This window comes from Rhamphochromis longiceps, linkage group LG2 (genome assembly GCF_057381845.1).
Source record: "Rhamphochromis longiceps isolate RC_006_pf linkage group LG2, R_longiceps_female_GT1.1, whole genome shotgun sequence".
Taxonomy (NCBI): Eukaryota; Metazoa; Chordata; class Actinopteri; order Cichliformes; family Cichlidae; genus Rhamphochromis; species Rhamphochromis longiceps.
Window position 1 is genome coordinate 10196805 of NC_140558.1, and position 16772 is coordinate 10213576.

The following is a 16772-nucleotide window of genomic DNA, read 5'->3' on the forward strand; positions in this document are numbered from 1 at the left end:
TAAAATGGTAACATTGTAAACATAATGTTACCATTTAACACAATGTGAAATGGTAACATTGTAAACAGAATGTTACCATTTAACATAATGTGAAATGGTAACATTGTAAACAGAATGTTACCATTTAACACAATGTAAAATGGTAACATTGTAAACAGAATGTTACCATTTAACATAATGTGAAATGGTAACATTGTAAACAGAATGTTGCCATTTAACATTATGTTAAATATAACTAACGGATTTACTTTACCAAATGGACCATCCCGGCCTTGCCGTATTGGTCTATTTGATTCACCTTTGTTTTTCTTGTTTATTTTATTTTCACTTGCTACACATAGGACAGACATGACTGGGGGAAAGAAAGGGGAGAAAGAAAGAGGGAAAGAAAAACAGCAGGGAAGAGGAATGGTGATAAAGGGCAAAAAACAAAAACCAACAAAACAAACAGACAAAAAATATATATATCAGTCACTTCAACTCAAAGAAGTCCAGACGCTTTTCTTTCCAAGCTCCTTTGACTGACTGTTAGGACAACTTATTTATTGCAAGCATGCAGTACAAGAATAACTCGATGTTTCTGACTATGCATTACGAATCGTTTACCCACTGACAAACATTTCAAATGAAATTAAATTAAAAAACAATTTGTGGTAACCTGATTTTAATTCAAAAAGAATCATTAACAACACTTCTTGTAATGGTGTCAAAATCAGCCCAACTTTTATTTTCAAATGCAAAAAGTAAAAGAAAATGAGCCAACATACTGGACACATATAATTGTCAATATAATTGTTTATAAACAATTATACTGTCATCATTGTTACAGATATGGAAACTTTATTAACAATTTGTCCAAGTAAAAAAATGCCCTGCTAATTGTTGGGGTTTTCTCTCCTCTAGCCCTTTCCTTTAAGCTCTTCTTTACATCCCCCCACCCCCACCTTTTCTTTTTTCTTAATAATATAACAATAAAAACAATTGGCTGCATTTTAAATGTGTCAGATCAATGTCTTTATTCAAGAATACAAGAAATGGTAATAGCTGCATGTGTGTTTGTGTGTGTGCATAATATGCATACTTTACTTGTTGGATCCAAATCTCACAAGGAATCAAATAAAACAAGAAGACAAACAAAAACAAAACAAAAATATATTTCTCTCCCTTCCCAGGTCAGGTTCACAAAAGCATTGCAGCTCTTTATTCCTCTTGTACAGCTCCACAGTCTGTCAGCCAAAAAGAAACTACTGAGGTTCCAACACCCAGTGTTTCTGTAAACACAGATGAAAATGAACAGTCATCCACATCTAAAAGATTTGTAGATTCGAGGGACCGGTATAATACATCTAGTACATCTTTGTTTAAACCTCAGAACACAAAAAGGGAACAAACCATTGTATACAGATTTAAAAGTGCGCAAAGCAACGAACAGTCACCCTCTGAAACAGCTGAGGTTATCACAACCATTGTTTCTGTAAATACACAGGAACAGTCACCCACCTCAAAAAGATTAGTATATTCAAGGGACCAGTGTATCTACTCTGGTCAAAAGAATCCATGCTTCGTACTGATGTCCACAATTCTTTTTTATTCCTCTCACAATCATGGAGCACCGTGAAAACTAGAAACGAGTAAAATAATATCAATAGCACATATGACATCCATCTCAGCCACTTATTTCTTTTCACAAGATGCACAAGTGCTTAACAAATAACAGCATAATGTTTTTACCGTGTACGCCTTGTAAAACCAGTAGTAGAAAAGTTGTAGGTTCGTGCTCTTGTGGGGGAGACGTATGTTATCCACCACCTCGATAGCTAGCCGAGAGTTCGAGGGTCACTAGAGCCGCCGAGAACGCATGAACTACTTACGGTAGGACGTTTTGCCAAAGTAAGACGTTTTGTCAGAACACCGAGTCCTCAGGAGGATGCAGCCCATGAATTTGGACACGATCTCAGATGCACTTCTGGTGTTGTCATGGCAACCCACACAAACATTTCAGCGTCAGCTACAATGAGGCGGAGCCCTTACTGAAACACTGAGCTCAGGTAGAGTGAAAGACAACATTTTTCCGCATCCAAAACAGCAGCGCTGTTCCTGTGACCTCTAGTAAAGCCTCTACTTGGGAAAAGGGAGTCTTTCATCAAAGCATCCTGCAGAAGTTGAATAAAAATATGCAAATGTTTAAATGATGCAACTTAATGAAGGCTGACAGCAGTTGTACTATTTTACATTGCAGCGAACAGGGGTGACCATTATTTTCAACGTTTTTACAGCATTTTTCACATTGAAAGTGAAATAATATAAATAATGTCTCAATTAAATTGCGTTAATATTTAAAAATACAAAAACTACAGCTTTGTTCACAAGCCAATAAAAATGTACTTGGGCCAGTGGTAAATGAAAATAACACTTATTCAGCACCTGGTTGTTGCGGCTGCATCAGGACACCAGATGTTCAGCCTCCATCCTGTAGGCAGACTTATCCCCGTCTGAGAGGAGTCCAATAATGGTGGTGTCATCTGCAAGCTTAATTAATTTGACAGACTGGTGGTTGGAGGTGCGGCAGTTGGTGTACAGGGAGAAGGGCATAGAAGAAAGAACACAGCCCTGAGGGGAGCTCGTGCTGATGGTCCGGGAGTCCAAGACATTCTTCCCCAGCCTCACTGGTTGCTTCCTGTCCGTCAGGAAGTCAGTGATCCACCGGCAGATGGGATCAGGCACATTCATCTGGGAAAGCAATCCTTGAAGAAGGTCTGAAAGGATGGTGTTGAAGGTAGAGCTGAAGTCCACAAACAGGATTCTAGCATAGATTCTGCAGGACAAAGTGTAGGGCCATGTTGATGGCATCGTCTACAGACCTGTTGGCTCTGTATGCAAACTGCAGGGGGTCCAGGAGGGGGGCCGTGAGGGTCTTAAGATAGGAGAGAACCAGGCGCTCAAAAGACTTCCTGACCAGATGTCAGAGCCACAGGTCTGTAGTCTTTTCGTCCAGTGATCTTTGGCTTCTTGAAAGCTATATATGATATAAAAATTATATAAAAACTGTTAATCAGCAAAAGAAATGATATCATAGTTCTTATAAAGAAAGCCTCTATCAATCAAACACCAGCAGTGTAGCAATGTTGTTCACTTACACTGTATATAAAACACTGATTTTGGCTACATCCAGTTTTTACTGTATTATAAACATTTTTTACCATGAAGAGTAAAGTGTTTGGCATTTTTGTCATTGTTATTGAGCTCAGAGATCAGGCCCAGCCCAGTATCTACCTGGTTATGAGCAAGGAGCTGGAGGTGATAACTCAACAATAACCAGGCCATGCATGCATGCATGGATGGATGCATGGATGGATCAGTTTGTAGGCTGTGTGTGGTCAGCAGCAGGCTGCTGGGTGTGGACCAAGAGGGAAAGCCCAGCATGTGAAACCCATCAGCAGAAGGCCAGAACAAAGGTGCACAGACAAACGCAGCCCAGACACTCAGGCAGGACGAGTAAAATAAATGGCAGCAAACACAGTATGATGTGGTAAAATGTGCTTTCTTTCACAAACAGATAGCACAAACAAGAATCACAAGAATCTCCTTTGTGGTTCTTGTTTTTCTTTTGAGTACATTAATAAAAAGTTGAAATAAAGTGGCAATAAAATTCATGCACTGAAGACCACACGAAACCCTAATTCACCCTACTACCTGTTGCCTTCACATTCCATTTGCATCCCTTGTCCACAGAATCAAAAATGACCCTTCTTCACTAAAGATCGAACATAAAGCAATTGCATTTTAAATGGAAGCCCATTTTGCATTAAGAAACACTATCAGCAATCAGAAATTGTGTATATCAGAGTTCTCTGTTTTTACTGTCCTGAAAACTGCATTAATTCAGTGGATGCGGTTAGGTTCAAAACAACGTAATATAAGAGGGCAACCAATTCAATCTAAGAGGGATCCAATTTTTATCCATTCATGTACCAGCTACTGGCTTTTTGCTGTTATGTTCTCATATCGCGTGAGAGTTTATTTGCCAGGTGTCAGAAGTCTAATAATGAATAAAGTTCAGGATATGCTTAAAAACTCACCTCAGTATAGCCGTCATCAGAAGGAAGTGCGCTTCACTGACTCATCAACTTGTCTCAGGCTTTCCACAAAGTTTCACAGTTGACCTTAAAGTAAGATGCTGCAAGCTTACCTTGCAGTGTATTACTTTTTAAGGTCTAAAGACCTTAAAGTGCGCTATAGATTGAAGTGATTTGAACTGACAACAGGGCTAATTCAGCACTTCAAGTTAACATCAATAAAAGTTTTTAAATTTATTCTGATTTCCGTTTGTTTTCATTGCCTGTGCTATCTGTTATTTAGTTCAAATTGTGGGTAGATAATGCTGTGCTGTCATGTGACCTGTTCTCTCATGTGTGCCTTTCTCTTGTTTTGTATGTATTTCTCGTTTGTTATTTATTCCTATTTTATTCCTGCAATTGGTATGGAATTCATTTTTTTTTAATTGATCAGTGTTTTGAAATTAGATGTGATGAACATGTGACCTTAATTTACAAAATCAACATCATGTTGGATTCAATGAGACATGAAACTAGTGCATGAAACAGGTCTCAGTAAATGTTCTCATAGACTGCAATACACTGCCCCCTGCTGGTCATTATAAAGTCTGCAGATGTCATTTGACATGAATGTCATATTTGTGAAACAAAATAAAGGACTCTGTAAAATAAATGAAAATCAAATATTTATATACAGAATATTTATGTACAAATGCTGAAAAAGACATTTGAACAAGATGCACACCCAGTAAAATTAAAAAAAAAAAGAAAAGTCAGTTTTATCATGTGACTATCATGCTGTCATTTCTGCACAATGCACTTTACACCAGATCAAAATAAAACACTGTGAGGTCGTTCTAACCGGAAGCCCAGAGAGCTTCGACAATGCAGCACAATGCCCTGAAGCATCAGCATCAAAATATACTTCAAGTACCAAAAAGTACTCATTGTGCAGAATGCCCTATTTTTGAATAGCTGGACATTTAATTACTTTATCACCAGCTGTGACTACAGCTGATAATAAACCATGTTTCATAGGGATGTGACTACATTTAGAAATGTCACGCATTTTTAGGTATAAAGCAAAAGATGCAATGAAATAAATAAGCTATCACATATTAATCCAAATGAATTCACTGAAATACATCTGCACATTTCTGCAGCCTGACTTATTACACACGTGAACACAGTACACATTTGTTTACTGCAAGCTTGTTTCAGAGATGTGATGCAGTTAAATCTGTATGCGTCTGTTTCCTTGTAGTGTTAGTAGAGATGGTGAACCTGACACAATCCTGTGTTTGGTGTGAAGGAAACCAGTTAACAGCCGGTTTAGTGAAATTCTCTTGAACTCATGGAAAACTCATCGTCGTCTCGAAGTGAGCAGCTGAAGCGTCCCGTGTGATCAGAGGTCCTCGTCGTCCTCGCTCACCATGACGTCGAGCTCTTTGTCTTTCCGTACGACGCTCTCGGTGATGAACTCCTTGTGCTGCTCCTCCAGCTCACGCAGCTCCGCCTGCAGGCGCTCCAGGTGGAGCACTCGCCGGTTCCTCAGCAGCCGGCTGGGGAATGGGTTCATGTCGTTGAAGGCGATGCTGGTCAGCTTCCTGCATGGACACACGCAGGTGGAAAGGACTCGATCACCAACACAGAGGAACTGGAAACTGATCAGCTTGAGTGTTTCTGTTTTATGCTGCTTGATACTTCAGGTACTGCAGTTTGAGCAGGAAATACTGGACTGACTGGACCACATGTATCCGAGAGCTGCAGATACTTAAAAATCTTTAAATCGTTGTTACTGTGATCAGGGAAATTTAAACTTCTCACAAAATTTCAGTAAAAAGGGTTTGAAGCTCAAAGATTCAACAGCTACATCCGCTACACTTCTGAGAGTGTAACAGCTCGTAGATTAAGGCGGGTGGAGGCGAGTGCGTACCTGGCATTGGAGACGGTCTTTGTGAAGAAGCGTAGGTACTGGTAGATCTCCACGCTGTCGTGAATCTTCAGGATGTCGTCCTCTTTGTATTTGAACAGAGCCAGAGTGTATCTGAAGATCACCTGCAGCACAGACACGCATTTCATAACAGGACACTCACGCCACACAATTAATTGGAAACTTTGAGGAGGTGAGTCATAAAATTACTCTTTCAGTTGTGGTGCAGTTGGGCCCTTTACTCATTACAGCTCTGATCGATTTCCAATAAGCCACTTGGTTCCTCAGTTGCCAGATAATATTAACTTACTTGGTAGTTGAGCTTTAAGTTTAAATTAAACTTTTGGGTTGGATCTACGTGGCTGAAGCTGTTGTCAGCATTTATCCCTGTGTGGTATATATTTCTGTGTCTGAACTGTGATTTTATTTCCTGAGACAAACGATGTAAAAGCTGTGCTGCATTTGTCACATTGCAGAAACAAGCCCAAAGCCATTGTCCCGCTCATCGTCTGGATTTACGCTGCTTGTGGTAGACTGTGAGGTCGTTACTAGAATGATCTGCTTTCCCACTCCTATTTCATGTCACATGACAGTTCCCCATGCTTAGTAAACAATGTCTTATTACTCCTAAAATGTAAATAAAGACATCTAAAGGTGAAAACAAAATCATTTTTGTTTCCATGGACACTACTGTGGTGCATTCAAGTGTTGTCTGCATTTCTGTCATGGTGTGTTCGGGTGTATGGTACCTTGGTACCCTCATACAGGAAGGCGTCCCACAGAGGCATCAGGATGTCGCTGGGCAGACTCTCCACAAAAACCACCAGGAACCAGTTGAAGGTGACCAGAGAGACGTCAATGTTGTGATCCTCAAAGTGAGATGCCAGGCGAGGAAGCTTCTCCGCCATGAAGTCCTTCAGCACGCGCTGGTCCGCCTGAGCACAAAGACTCACAGAGATCAGCCTCACTGATCACTAAAACAGATCACAGCAGGCAAGCAGGTGAGTGTGTCTGCTGACCTGAGAGGCCACCAGATTCTTGGTGTAGTAGTCCTGAGGCATGATGGCTTCCACCACTGCCACCAGACACCAGAAGGCGTCTTCGTCACTTTGGAGGACCAGCAGAGCGAGGGCCGCTAACCTGTGGACATTGATGGAAGGTGAGGTTCTGCCTGGAAGGCGGGTCCACATAAGAACTCAGATATAAAATTTATACTTTTGTTCTGACCTGCTGAGTACCTGGCAGTAGCCAATGGCAGGGTTATGCCCGGAGAAGGCCAGAAGGATGCGGCGGAGCTGCTGGAGGGCGGGGCTGGACAGCGAGGAGAAGTGCTGATTGGTCGTCAGGGTTCGGTGAAGGTCCAGCTGGACCTGCCTGGAGGCAGGATTAGGAGCTGTCCGACTCTTCTCACACAGCTGGAAACAGAACAGGATTACTGAGTGCTCGCCAGCATTCCCAACAGGAAGGAGGAGGAGCCACCTGTGCTCAGGTGCGGATAAAGCACTCTGTTGGCAGAGGTATGAAAATGCGCAGTAAAATCTAACGTGCATAGCTAACTTCATCAACGACATTTTGGGAGGAATAATCACACATCAGCCTTCGGCCATTTTTTGATGAACGCATACGCCCCCTAGAGCGCGCTAACTTTATTAACAGCCACACAAATGTAAAGCACACATCAAACATAAATAAACCATTTGACTGTCTCCATAATTGAGAGCATTTTCTCTTCTTATTTCAACACCCCCACTTGCTCTCATATTATGATGCTCTTAAGTAAACAAAAAAAACAACAAACAAAAGGTTTCTTCCTCAGTACTGTATACATGTTTGTATACCATGTTAATGCCCAAACATAAACTTCTCAAACTTGAACAGCTTAACTTTTGTTGCAGGCTTTGTCATTACATCTGCAACCATCTCTTCTGTTGAACAATAATCCAGAGTTATTTTTCCTGCACTCACAGTTGATCTCACAAAGTTGTACTTTATGTCAACATGTTTACATCTCTGTCTCGTCACAGGATTCTTCGCCAACGCAATTGCACCCTGATTATCTTCATGAACTTTTGGCGGTGCATATTTTTGTCCATCAATACCTTGTAACAGTTGCATTAGGTACAAAACTTCTTGTAGGGTCGCAGCTAAAGCCATGTACTCCGCTTCACAGGTAGATAATGCAACAGTAGGTTGTCTTTTGGTTTTCCATGAGATTAAAGGACCATCTACAGACAAGCTTATGCAATAACCAGTTGTACTCCGTCTGTCTGTTACATCAGCTGCCCAATCAGCATCGCTGTATGCCCACAACCTCAGTTCTTTGTTGTCACATTTCCTGTAACACAGTTCTTTCTCGGTTGTCCCTTTCAGATACCTCAGTACATGTTTTACTGTAGTCCATTTGTCTTCAGTTGGCTCAGTAAAGTACTGTGAAAGTTTACTGACTATAAAACTCAAGTCCGGTCTTGTGCATGTAGCCAAATAGATCAGACTACCAACTGCCTCTCTGTACCTTTTGACATCACTCATCTTTTCTGCATCATCAGCATAGTTCAGTTTTTGCTCACAAGGTGTCTGTCTTTCTTTACAATCCTGCATGTTGAATCTTTCAAGTATTTTTTCCACATATTGTTTTTGTGACATTTTTACACAGTTATCACTCTGGTCAAAATCTATACCAATGAAATGTCTCAGTTTACCCAAATCCTTCATTTTGAATTTTGCTGCAAGCATTTTCTTCACAACAGTTAGTTCACTTTCATCACTAGCAGCAATGATCAGGTCATCTACCCATACAATCAGAATCACCTTCTTATTTTCTGTCATTTTTGTGTAAACACAATGGTCAGCGGGGTTTTGCACAAAGTCGTTCTCACTCAGATATTCATGCAACAACTTGTTCCAATTCCGGCCTGATTGTTTTAGCCCATATAGCGACTTTTTCAACTTGCACACCAGTTTTTCATTTGTGTCGGATTTTACCTCATAACCCTCAGGTTGTTCCATGAATACCTCACAATCTATTGGTGCATGAAGATAGGCAGCTTTAACATCCATCTGGTGTAAAAGCATGTTTTCTTGTGCTGCCTTTTGCATCAACACTCTGATACTAGTCAGGTTAGCAGTAGGGGAAAATGTTTCTTCATAATCCACACCTATCCTCTGACTATATCCTTTAGCAACATAACGTGCCTTGTACTTCTCAGATCCATCAACATTGTTTTTGACTGCGTACACCCATCTACCCCCCACTGTCTTCTTACCCTCAGGCAAAGTGGTTAAGGTAAATGTGTCATTTTCTCTTAGTGATTGCATCTCTTCATCCATTGCACTGACCCATTTCTCTGAGTTAGATGAAGTTATTGCTTCCTTGAATGTTTGGGGAATGTTACACATTGCTCTGTAACAATAATCCATGTTTGTAAGTACTTGATCACAATCCTCCTTATCAGTAACATATTCACTTAAATACCCAGGCCTCTTTCTCACTCTGGAAGGATACCTTGCAGCCTCGCAGTCGAGTTCATTCTCCTGTGACTGGCTGCTCATCTCAGACATGCTTACTGGGATCTGTTCCTGAGTATCTGTGTGTTCTGTACTCACATCAGTCTGTTCTCTGGTCTTGGTGAACCTGTTTGGTGTCTCAAAGTCACCCTCATCATCTGGCACCTTGTCAGTCTGTGTTTGTCTCTCTACTCTTGTTTTAGTCTCAAACTTCACCAGTCTATGCTTCTGTACTTTCCCACTGCCCGGGTAGTAGACCATATAAGCTGGACCGTTCTTGTCATATCCAACAAAAATTCCTTTCTCACACCTTGAGTCTAGTTTTCTCTTGTTCTGCCTGTAGGCATAACACACTGACCCAAATGTCTGCATCCTGGAAAGGTTTGGCCTTCTTCCTGTCAGCATTAAATATGGTGTCGGTTCTGTGCGTCTGTTAAAACATCTATTCCTCACTACAGCTGCTGTTTGCACTGCGTAAGTCCACAACTCTTTAGGTAACTGTTTCTCTATTAACATACACCTGGCCATATCAAAAAGAGTACGCCAATTGCGTTCTGCAGTACCATTTTGGTGTGGTGAGTATGGTGCTGAGGTCTCATGCCTGATTCCATTTTTGCTAAGGAGTGCCTGATACTCATTTCCCATAAACTCTGTTCCATTGTCAGACCTGATACATTTAACTTGCCCATACGGGGCTGTATCAGCCAAAAACTTCTGTGTTGCTTTTGCTGTGTCACTCTTATTTTTCAGAAAATACACAAACACTGCACTGGAATAGTCATCAGTGAATGATAGTGCAAATCTATATCCATCTCTGGACTCTGAGTCTACTGGACCAGCTAGATCTGTGTGTACCAGCTCTAAGGCGGTTTTGGCTCGTGCATCAGGGTCCCTGTTTCTAGTTTGAACAAACTTTCCCTGTGTGCACACTTCACAATGCAAGACAGATTTGTCTGTTTTTCCTTTGATTGCCATACCATCAACAACCCCCTGTAATTTCTGAATGTCATCATAATTACAGTGACCAAGAATTTCATGCCATGTTTGCATGTCATAGCAAGCCTTACACTGGTCTTTACCTTCAGTGTTTACTGTTTGTAGGTAGTACAGTCTGTTGTACTCATATATTGGGAACCTTGTACCGTCTTTGTGTCGCAGGGTGTCTTTTCCTTGCTTGAAGATCATAGTTGCTCCATTTGAGGTAGCTGCTTTCACAGAGAAGATGTCTTGTGGATACGATGGGATGTACAGTGCCTGTTTCAAGGTTGTTTTGTGGCACTGCCCCCTGCTGTCCATCAAGCAAAACTCTGCCTCCCCTCTTTGCTCTGCAACTCCAGTGCACTTGGTGCCGTCAGCCAACTCTACGTAGTGTGACTTGGGCTGGAAACTGTCGTCGAATCTCCTGAACTTCGTTATATCTGTAACAATATGCGAAGTTGCCCCTGTGTCCACCATCAGACCCTTTTTGTTGATGCCATGCTCTGACTGGAACGCTGCACCCTCGCTGCTTACCCGGAATGCGTAGTCTTTGCTACCCCACTCCTCGGAAACTTTCCGTGCATTGTCTTGCCGCCGTTTCCGTCTGCATGTTGAGTCCCGATGGGTGGTGCTCGCTACACCACTGCTTGCGCTGACACGTCCTGGCTTTGTGTCCCTTTAGTCCGCATCTGAAACACACTGTCTGCGTTGCCGGCCCCACGGTCATTCGATTTTTCAAACGTGGGATTGTCGCTCGGTCGTGCACGTGCTTTCATGATGTTGTCATCTGACGCTGCGGCGCGCATTTTCTCTGTGTCTTCAAAGCTTCGCAGTTTAGTTTTAAATTCAGCAAAAGTCACTTCAACTTCACTTTGTGTGACATGGATAGCAAACGGTTTGAACGATTCTGGCAGTCCCTTCAAAACCATTGCTACCAATAGCCCATCACTCAAAGTTTCACCAGCATTCCTCAGGGCTGTGATTATTGTCTCTGCTCGTATCACATACTCAGTCACACTCTCACTTTTGGAGCGAAGTGAGTTCTGTGTACAGGCTAATTATACGAGGCTTTCCTTTACCTGCATAATAGTTTCTTAGAATCCCCAGCGCCTTCCGTCCATCATCCGCTGCTTCTCGCATAACAAGAGACAAACTTTTGTCATCCAGAAACTGGATCAGCTCCGCGTAGGCCTCTGCATTCTTTGCTCTCTCTTCTTCTCCCTCCGCGTCGGTAGGCTGCTTCAAAATAATGTCTCTTAAACCTTGCAGACGAAGGTGGCCCAAAAATTTCGTCTCCCATAGTTCGTAATTCTTTTCATCCCCATCAAAAACTAGCCGAGCCCAACGGCTATTTGACTCAGCGGCTCGTCGGCTCATGGCGCTAGCATGGTATGCTAATCCTCACCGAGTGCGCAGTACGTCGCGGCGTTTCTCTCGGTGGCAAAACGACATGGACTCTTTTGGAAAACTTCTTAGCTTCCTGGGCCCATAACCTGTTGGCAGAGGTATGAAAATGCGCAGTAAAATCTAACGTGCATAGCTAACTTCATCAACGACATTTTGGGAGGAATAATCACACATCAGCCTTCGGCCATTTTTTGATGAACGCATACGCCCCCTAGAGCGCGCTAACTTTATTAACAGCCACACAAATGTAAAGCACACATCAAACATAAATAAACCATTTGACTGTCTCCATAATTGAGAGAATTTTCTCTTCTTATTTCAACACACTCTCTCTCTCTACAGCTGTACCTGCTGATAGCGTTGCGTGTGGCACTCTTGGCTTGTCAAAGTTCTGGCTCGGACCAAACAGCGCCACACTCTGCCGATACTCCCGAGGGACGCCTTCACGCACCAGAATTTTGAGCTCAGGTGAGATGATGAAGTCATCGTCGGACCTGCCTGCAAGGTACTGAGCCCAGCGGCTCAGCAGGGGGTGCTCCAGACCCTCCTACAGAGACAATGATGTATGATATAAAAAGAGGATAACCATTATCTGTTAAGCATTATGTTACAATTTAACATAATGTAAAATTGTAACATTGTAAACATAATGTTACAATTTTAATCCGTATTAATATCATAGGGAGATTAATATCCCTACAATATTAAGCATCAGACTTTATCAAATTTTCTAAAAACTTTTTTTGTTGGATAGTGTAGCGCAGCTGGATAGTGTAGTGGTAATACTACATATCTTTGGAGTCGCACGTTCGATTCCCACCCAGTATCCAGTAAGGGTCCTGGCTAGACCCCTCATGCTAACCAAAAATCCCTGGAATGGTGCGGCTATGTCTGCAGTCTCTCCGCTTAAATTTAGAGCTTGCTTGTTTGTTAAATGTATTATTTACTGTTTTTAGTTTACTCCATGACGGGGCTGGATATCGGGCGTCCTGCACCACCCATCCGGTCTGGAGCATAGCGAAACCATTTCTGCACTGTTTGAACGAAGGTAAACTCAGAAACTGCCCCCACCTGCTGAGTCAGGCCATCTAAGACAACAAAAACCCCCAAAAACAAACAAACAAAAAAACAGTAAAAAAGAGGGGTTCAATTAGAGTTCAAATATGAATAACCTCTCGCCAAAAGTCTTTAACAGCTAGAAAGCTGGCAAACTACTAAGCTGATCAACATGAAAGGCACAAGGTGGAAATCAGCAAACTGCTGCCTCACTTTGTTCACCTGTGCTCTATATTTCATGGTCCGGTTGGCTGCAGGACCAAACATTTGGCCTTACACCTTATTTCTTTATGTTTTGCTTCCAAGGTGCCAGACTTGTAGGTAACTTTTTACACTGACATGACCTCAGCAATAGTTTCCAGTCTTTCAACTTCCTTGGGCTTTGGCTGCTTTTTTACTCATTTTCAGTCCAGTCCTTCTACCTGACCATTTTCAGAGAACTCTAAGGAGCTTGGGGGAAAAAAGCAACCGGACTTCTTTAACTTTTTTGAAGACGTTTCGCTTCTCATCCCAGAAGCTTTTTCAGTTCATTGAAGCCTCATAAGAAAGTGACACAATAACATTTAGATAATAAAACTCGCCAAAAATGCACCTTAAGAGCACTGTCTCTTTAAATACCCTCTTTTGCTTGGTCTGCTCCTTATTTTTTCTCATTTTTTCTTACTTTGGAGGACCAGCAGAGCGAGGGCCGCTAACCTGTGGACATTCATGGAAGGTGACGTTGTGTCTGGAAGGCGGGTCCACATAAGAACTCAGATATAATATTTATATTTTTGTTCTAACCTGTTGAGTCCCTGGCAGCAGCCAATGGCAAGGTTGTGCCAGCCAGCAGGATGCTGCTGAAGGGCGGGGCTGGAGTCTGAAAGTAAGAGCTCGTTTAGACTCTATTCTGTGAACAGGCTTGCTCCCACGAATATGTGAATTCATCTGTAAAAGAGTTTAACTCTAATGCACCTGTTCCTCCTGCTCCCTGCTGCAGGGCGGCCTGTTGGACTACGAATGCCAGTGCGGAGCTAAGAAGATCAAAGAGGAGCTGTTGTTCTTGAACCTGCCAAAGTGAGTAACCTCAAATCGGTCCCCAAAGGCCTCAAACCACCACAGTTCAGTCGGTGTCAGTTTTGTTCATGTCATGTCCTCCTTGCGTCTTCCTTTGAGCCTCTCCTCTTTGTCTCATCTCTTTCAGTGTGCTGATCCTCCAGCTGAAGTGGTTTACGTTCACTCCATCGTTCACCGTGGAGAAGAAGAACAGCCCCATTGTTCTGACACAGCAGCTGGTGATCAGCCAGGACACAGCCTTTACTGAAGAGGTAAGGGAAAAGGCACACCGTTCATTTCAAGTATGGATGGAGCCCATTTCTAAGCTAACGGGTGGTGCCGCTGCCCTCTCCCAGTAAACTGCTCGCTATTTGTTGGTCAGCGTGATCAGTCGTTTGGGCTCCTCAGCTTACAGCGGTGAGTGGGTGCTTTCAGACACATGTGCTGAATGCAGGTCAGCTTTGAAAGTTTATGAGACGTTAATAAGTGCGCCTTCTCCTCTCAGGACATTACGTCTGTGACGGCGTTCACCAGATGAGCGGAAGAGACGACGTCACAGACAGCCGGCTCACGTACGATGACGAGTTGGTCTGCCAGACCACGTGTGAGTCTGTGTGTGAGCAGCGGCAGAGAACAGCTTACCTGCTATTCTATAAAAGACAGGTGACGTCTCCCAGCAAACAGTCAGCATGTCTGTGCAAATATTCAGTGTAACTTGTAGAAAAACCCTCACACTCAGTTTATTTGTGTTTTTCTTTTTCTATTTCTTACTTTCTTTGCCGCACTAGAAAGGCAGCAGAGTCGGGACTCAGATCTGCAGCAACACCTTCATTGTTATTGTTATTATTGTTGTTAGTACTGTTGTTGTTATGATTGATATTGTTACTGTTATGATCAGTTTTATTATTATTATTATCATTATTAATTTTTTAATACATTTGTTTATCTTTATTATTAGTAGTAGTAATGTTGTTGTTTATGTTGTTATTGTTATTATTATTACTGGTATTGTTGACACTATTATTATTATTTTGTTGTTATTGTCATTATTAGTAGAAGTAGTATTAGTTATATCATTTTTATATCAGCCTGGAGTGAACAACATGAAAGCATGGATCCATCCTCCCTCACATTCACAATTCAGGCTGCTGGTGTAATCGTGCGGGGGATATTTTCCTGGTACACTTTGGGACCTTTAAATGCTACAGTCTGAGTATTGTTATGACCACAGTGTACCCTCTTCTGATGGCTGAAAGTAAAAGGGGGTCCAGTACCGGTTCCGGTACCAGGCCTACTGACAATTTAACATAATGTAAAATGGTAACATTGTAAACAGAATGTTACCATTTAACACAATGTGAAATGGTAACATTGTAAACAGAATGTTACCATTTAACACAATGTAAAATGGTAACATTGTAAACAGAATGTTACCATTTAACACAATGTGAAATGGTAACATTGTAAACAGAATGTTACCATTTAACACAATGTGAAATGGTAACATTGTAAACAGAATGTTACCATTTAACATAATGTGAAATGGTAACATTGTAAACAGAATGTTACCATTTAACACAATGTAAAATGGTAACATTGTAAACAGAATGTTACCATTTAACATAATGTAAAATGGTAACATTGTAAACAGAATGTTACCATTTAACACAATGTAAAATGGTAACATTGTAAACAGAATGTTACCATTTAACATAATGTGAAATGGTAACATTGTAAACAGAATGTTGCCATTTAACATAATGTAAAATGGTAACATTGTAAACAGAATGTTACCATTTAACATAATGTGAAATGGTAACATTGTAAACAGAATGTTACCATTTAACATAATGTAAAATGGTAACATTGTAAACAGAATGTTACCATTTAACACAATGTAAAATGGTAACATTGTAAACAGAATGTTACCATTTAACATAATGTGAAATGGTAACATTGTAAACAGAATGTTGCCATTTAACATTATGTTAAATATAACTAACGGATTTACTTTACCAAATGGACCATCCCGGCCTTGCCGTATTGGTCTATTTGATTCACCTTTGTTTTTATTGTTTATTTTATTTTCACTTGCTACACATAGGACAGACATGACTGGGGGAAAGAAAGGGGAGAAAGAAAGAGGGAAAGAAAAACAGCAGGGAAGAGGAATGGTGATAAAGGGCAAAAAACAAAAACCAACAAAACAAACAGACAAAAAATATATATATCAGTCACTTCAACTCAAAGAAGTCCAGACGCTTTTCTTTCCAAGCTCCTTTGACTGACTGTTAGGACAACTTATTTATTGCAAGCATGCAGTACAAGAATAACTCGATGTTTCTGACTTTGCATTACGAATTGTTTACCCACTGACAAACATTTCAAATGAAATTAAATTAAAAAACAATTTGTGGTAACCTGATTTTAATTCAAAAAGAATCATTAACAACACTTCTTGTAATGGTGTCAAAATCAGCCCAACTTTTATTTTCAAATGCAAAAAGTAAAAGAAAATGAGCCAACATACTGGACACATATTGTTACAGGAAAAATGATTCTATGTTTCTTTACCTTCTTTTAAATGTACAAAGATGCCTTTTGTCTGCCCTTTGCCTATGGTTAGATTAGTTTAGAATTATCTTTTTAGACTTTCTCAGCAAAGACATACTGTTTTGGGACATATTGTTTTAGATTGTTTTATCTCTCACAGCCTTCTCCCAGCTCTCTGCTGACGAGACTAGCGCCACATATGGAGTTGTTTATTTTATTTGTTTTGTATTTTCTTATCCTGTTCTCACTGT

The 16772-nt window shown here is 41.2% G+C and overlaps 1 protein-coding gene and 1 long non-coding RNA gene across 6 annotated transcripts; one reads left to right on the plus strand and one right to left on the minus strand.

Annotated features, from left to right (window-relative positions):
• Positions 1 to 4541: 4541 nt before the first annotated feature.
• Positions 4542 to 12153, minus strand: LOC146676989 (TBC1 domain family member 2A-like). 5 transcript variants are annotated; one of them, XM_085417386.1, is made up of 6 exons: positions 11550 to 12153; positions 7216 to 7403; positions 7008 to 7128; positions 6738 to 6923; positions 5992 to 6113; positions 4543 to 5662 (listed from the first exon to the last, which is right to left on the minus strand). In XM_085417386.1, the coding sequence occupies exons 1-6, from the start codon at positions 11553 to 11555 to the stop codon at positions 5461 to 5463; spliced, it is 825 nt and encodes a 274-aa protein (XP_085273512.1). In that variant the 5' UTR covers positions 11556 to 12153; the 3' UTR covers positions 4543 to 5460. The 5 variants fall into 5 exon arrangements, with proteins under 5 accessions (XP_085273511.1, XP_085273512.1, XP_085273513.1 ...); XM_085417390.1 differs by lacking the exon at positions 11550 to 12153 and adding an exon at positions 10572 to 10687 and having other exon boundaries at positions 4545 to 5662; positions 7227 to 7403; XM_085417389.1 differs by lacking the exon at positions 11550 to 12153 and adding an exon at positions 10572 to 10687 and having other exon boundaries at positions 4545 to 5662.
• Positions 12154 to 12686: 533 nt separating this feature from the next.
• LOC146676990 (uncharacterized) lies at positions 12687 to 14480 on the plus strand. The gene is made up of 3 exons (XR_014913130.1): positions 12687 to 12925; positions 13605 to 13989; positions 14117 to 14480. It is a non-coding gene; the product is annotated as an uncharacterized LOC146676990 (long non-coding RNA).
• The last annotated feature ends 2292 nt before the right edge of the window (positions 14481 to 16772 follow it).

Excerpts from the sequence above, each read along its gene's own strand:
- LOC146676989 (XM_085417385.1), bottom strand. The coding sequence starts at position 7,559 with ATGTCGTTGATGAAGTTAGCTATGCACGTTAGATTTTACTGCGCATTT. Across the intron at positions 7,129-7,215 it reads TACTGCCAGGTACTCAGCAG|GTTAGCGGCCCTCGCTCTGC; the intron begins GTCAGAACAAAA and ends CAATGTCCACAG. Across the intron at positions 6,114-6,737 it reads TCCTGTATGAGGGTACCAAG|GTGATCTTCAGATACACTCT; the intron begins GTACCATACACC and ends TCTGTGCTGCAG.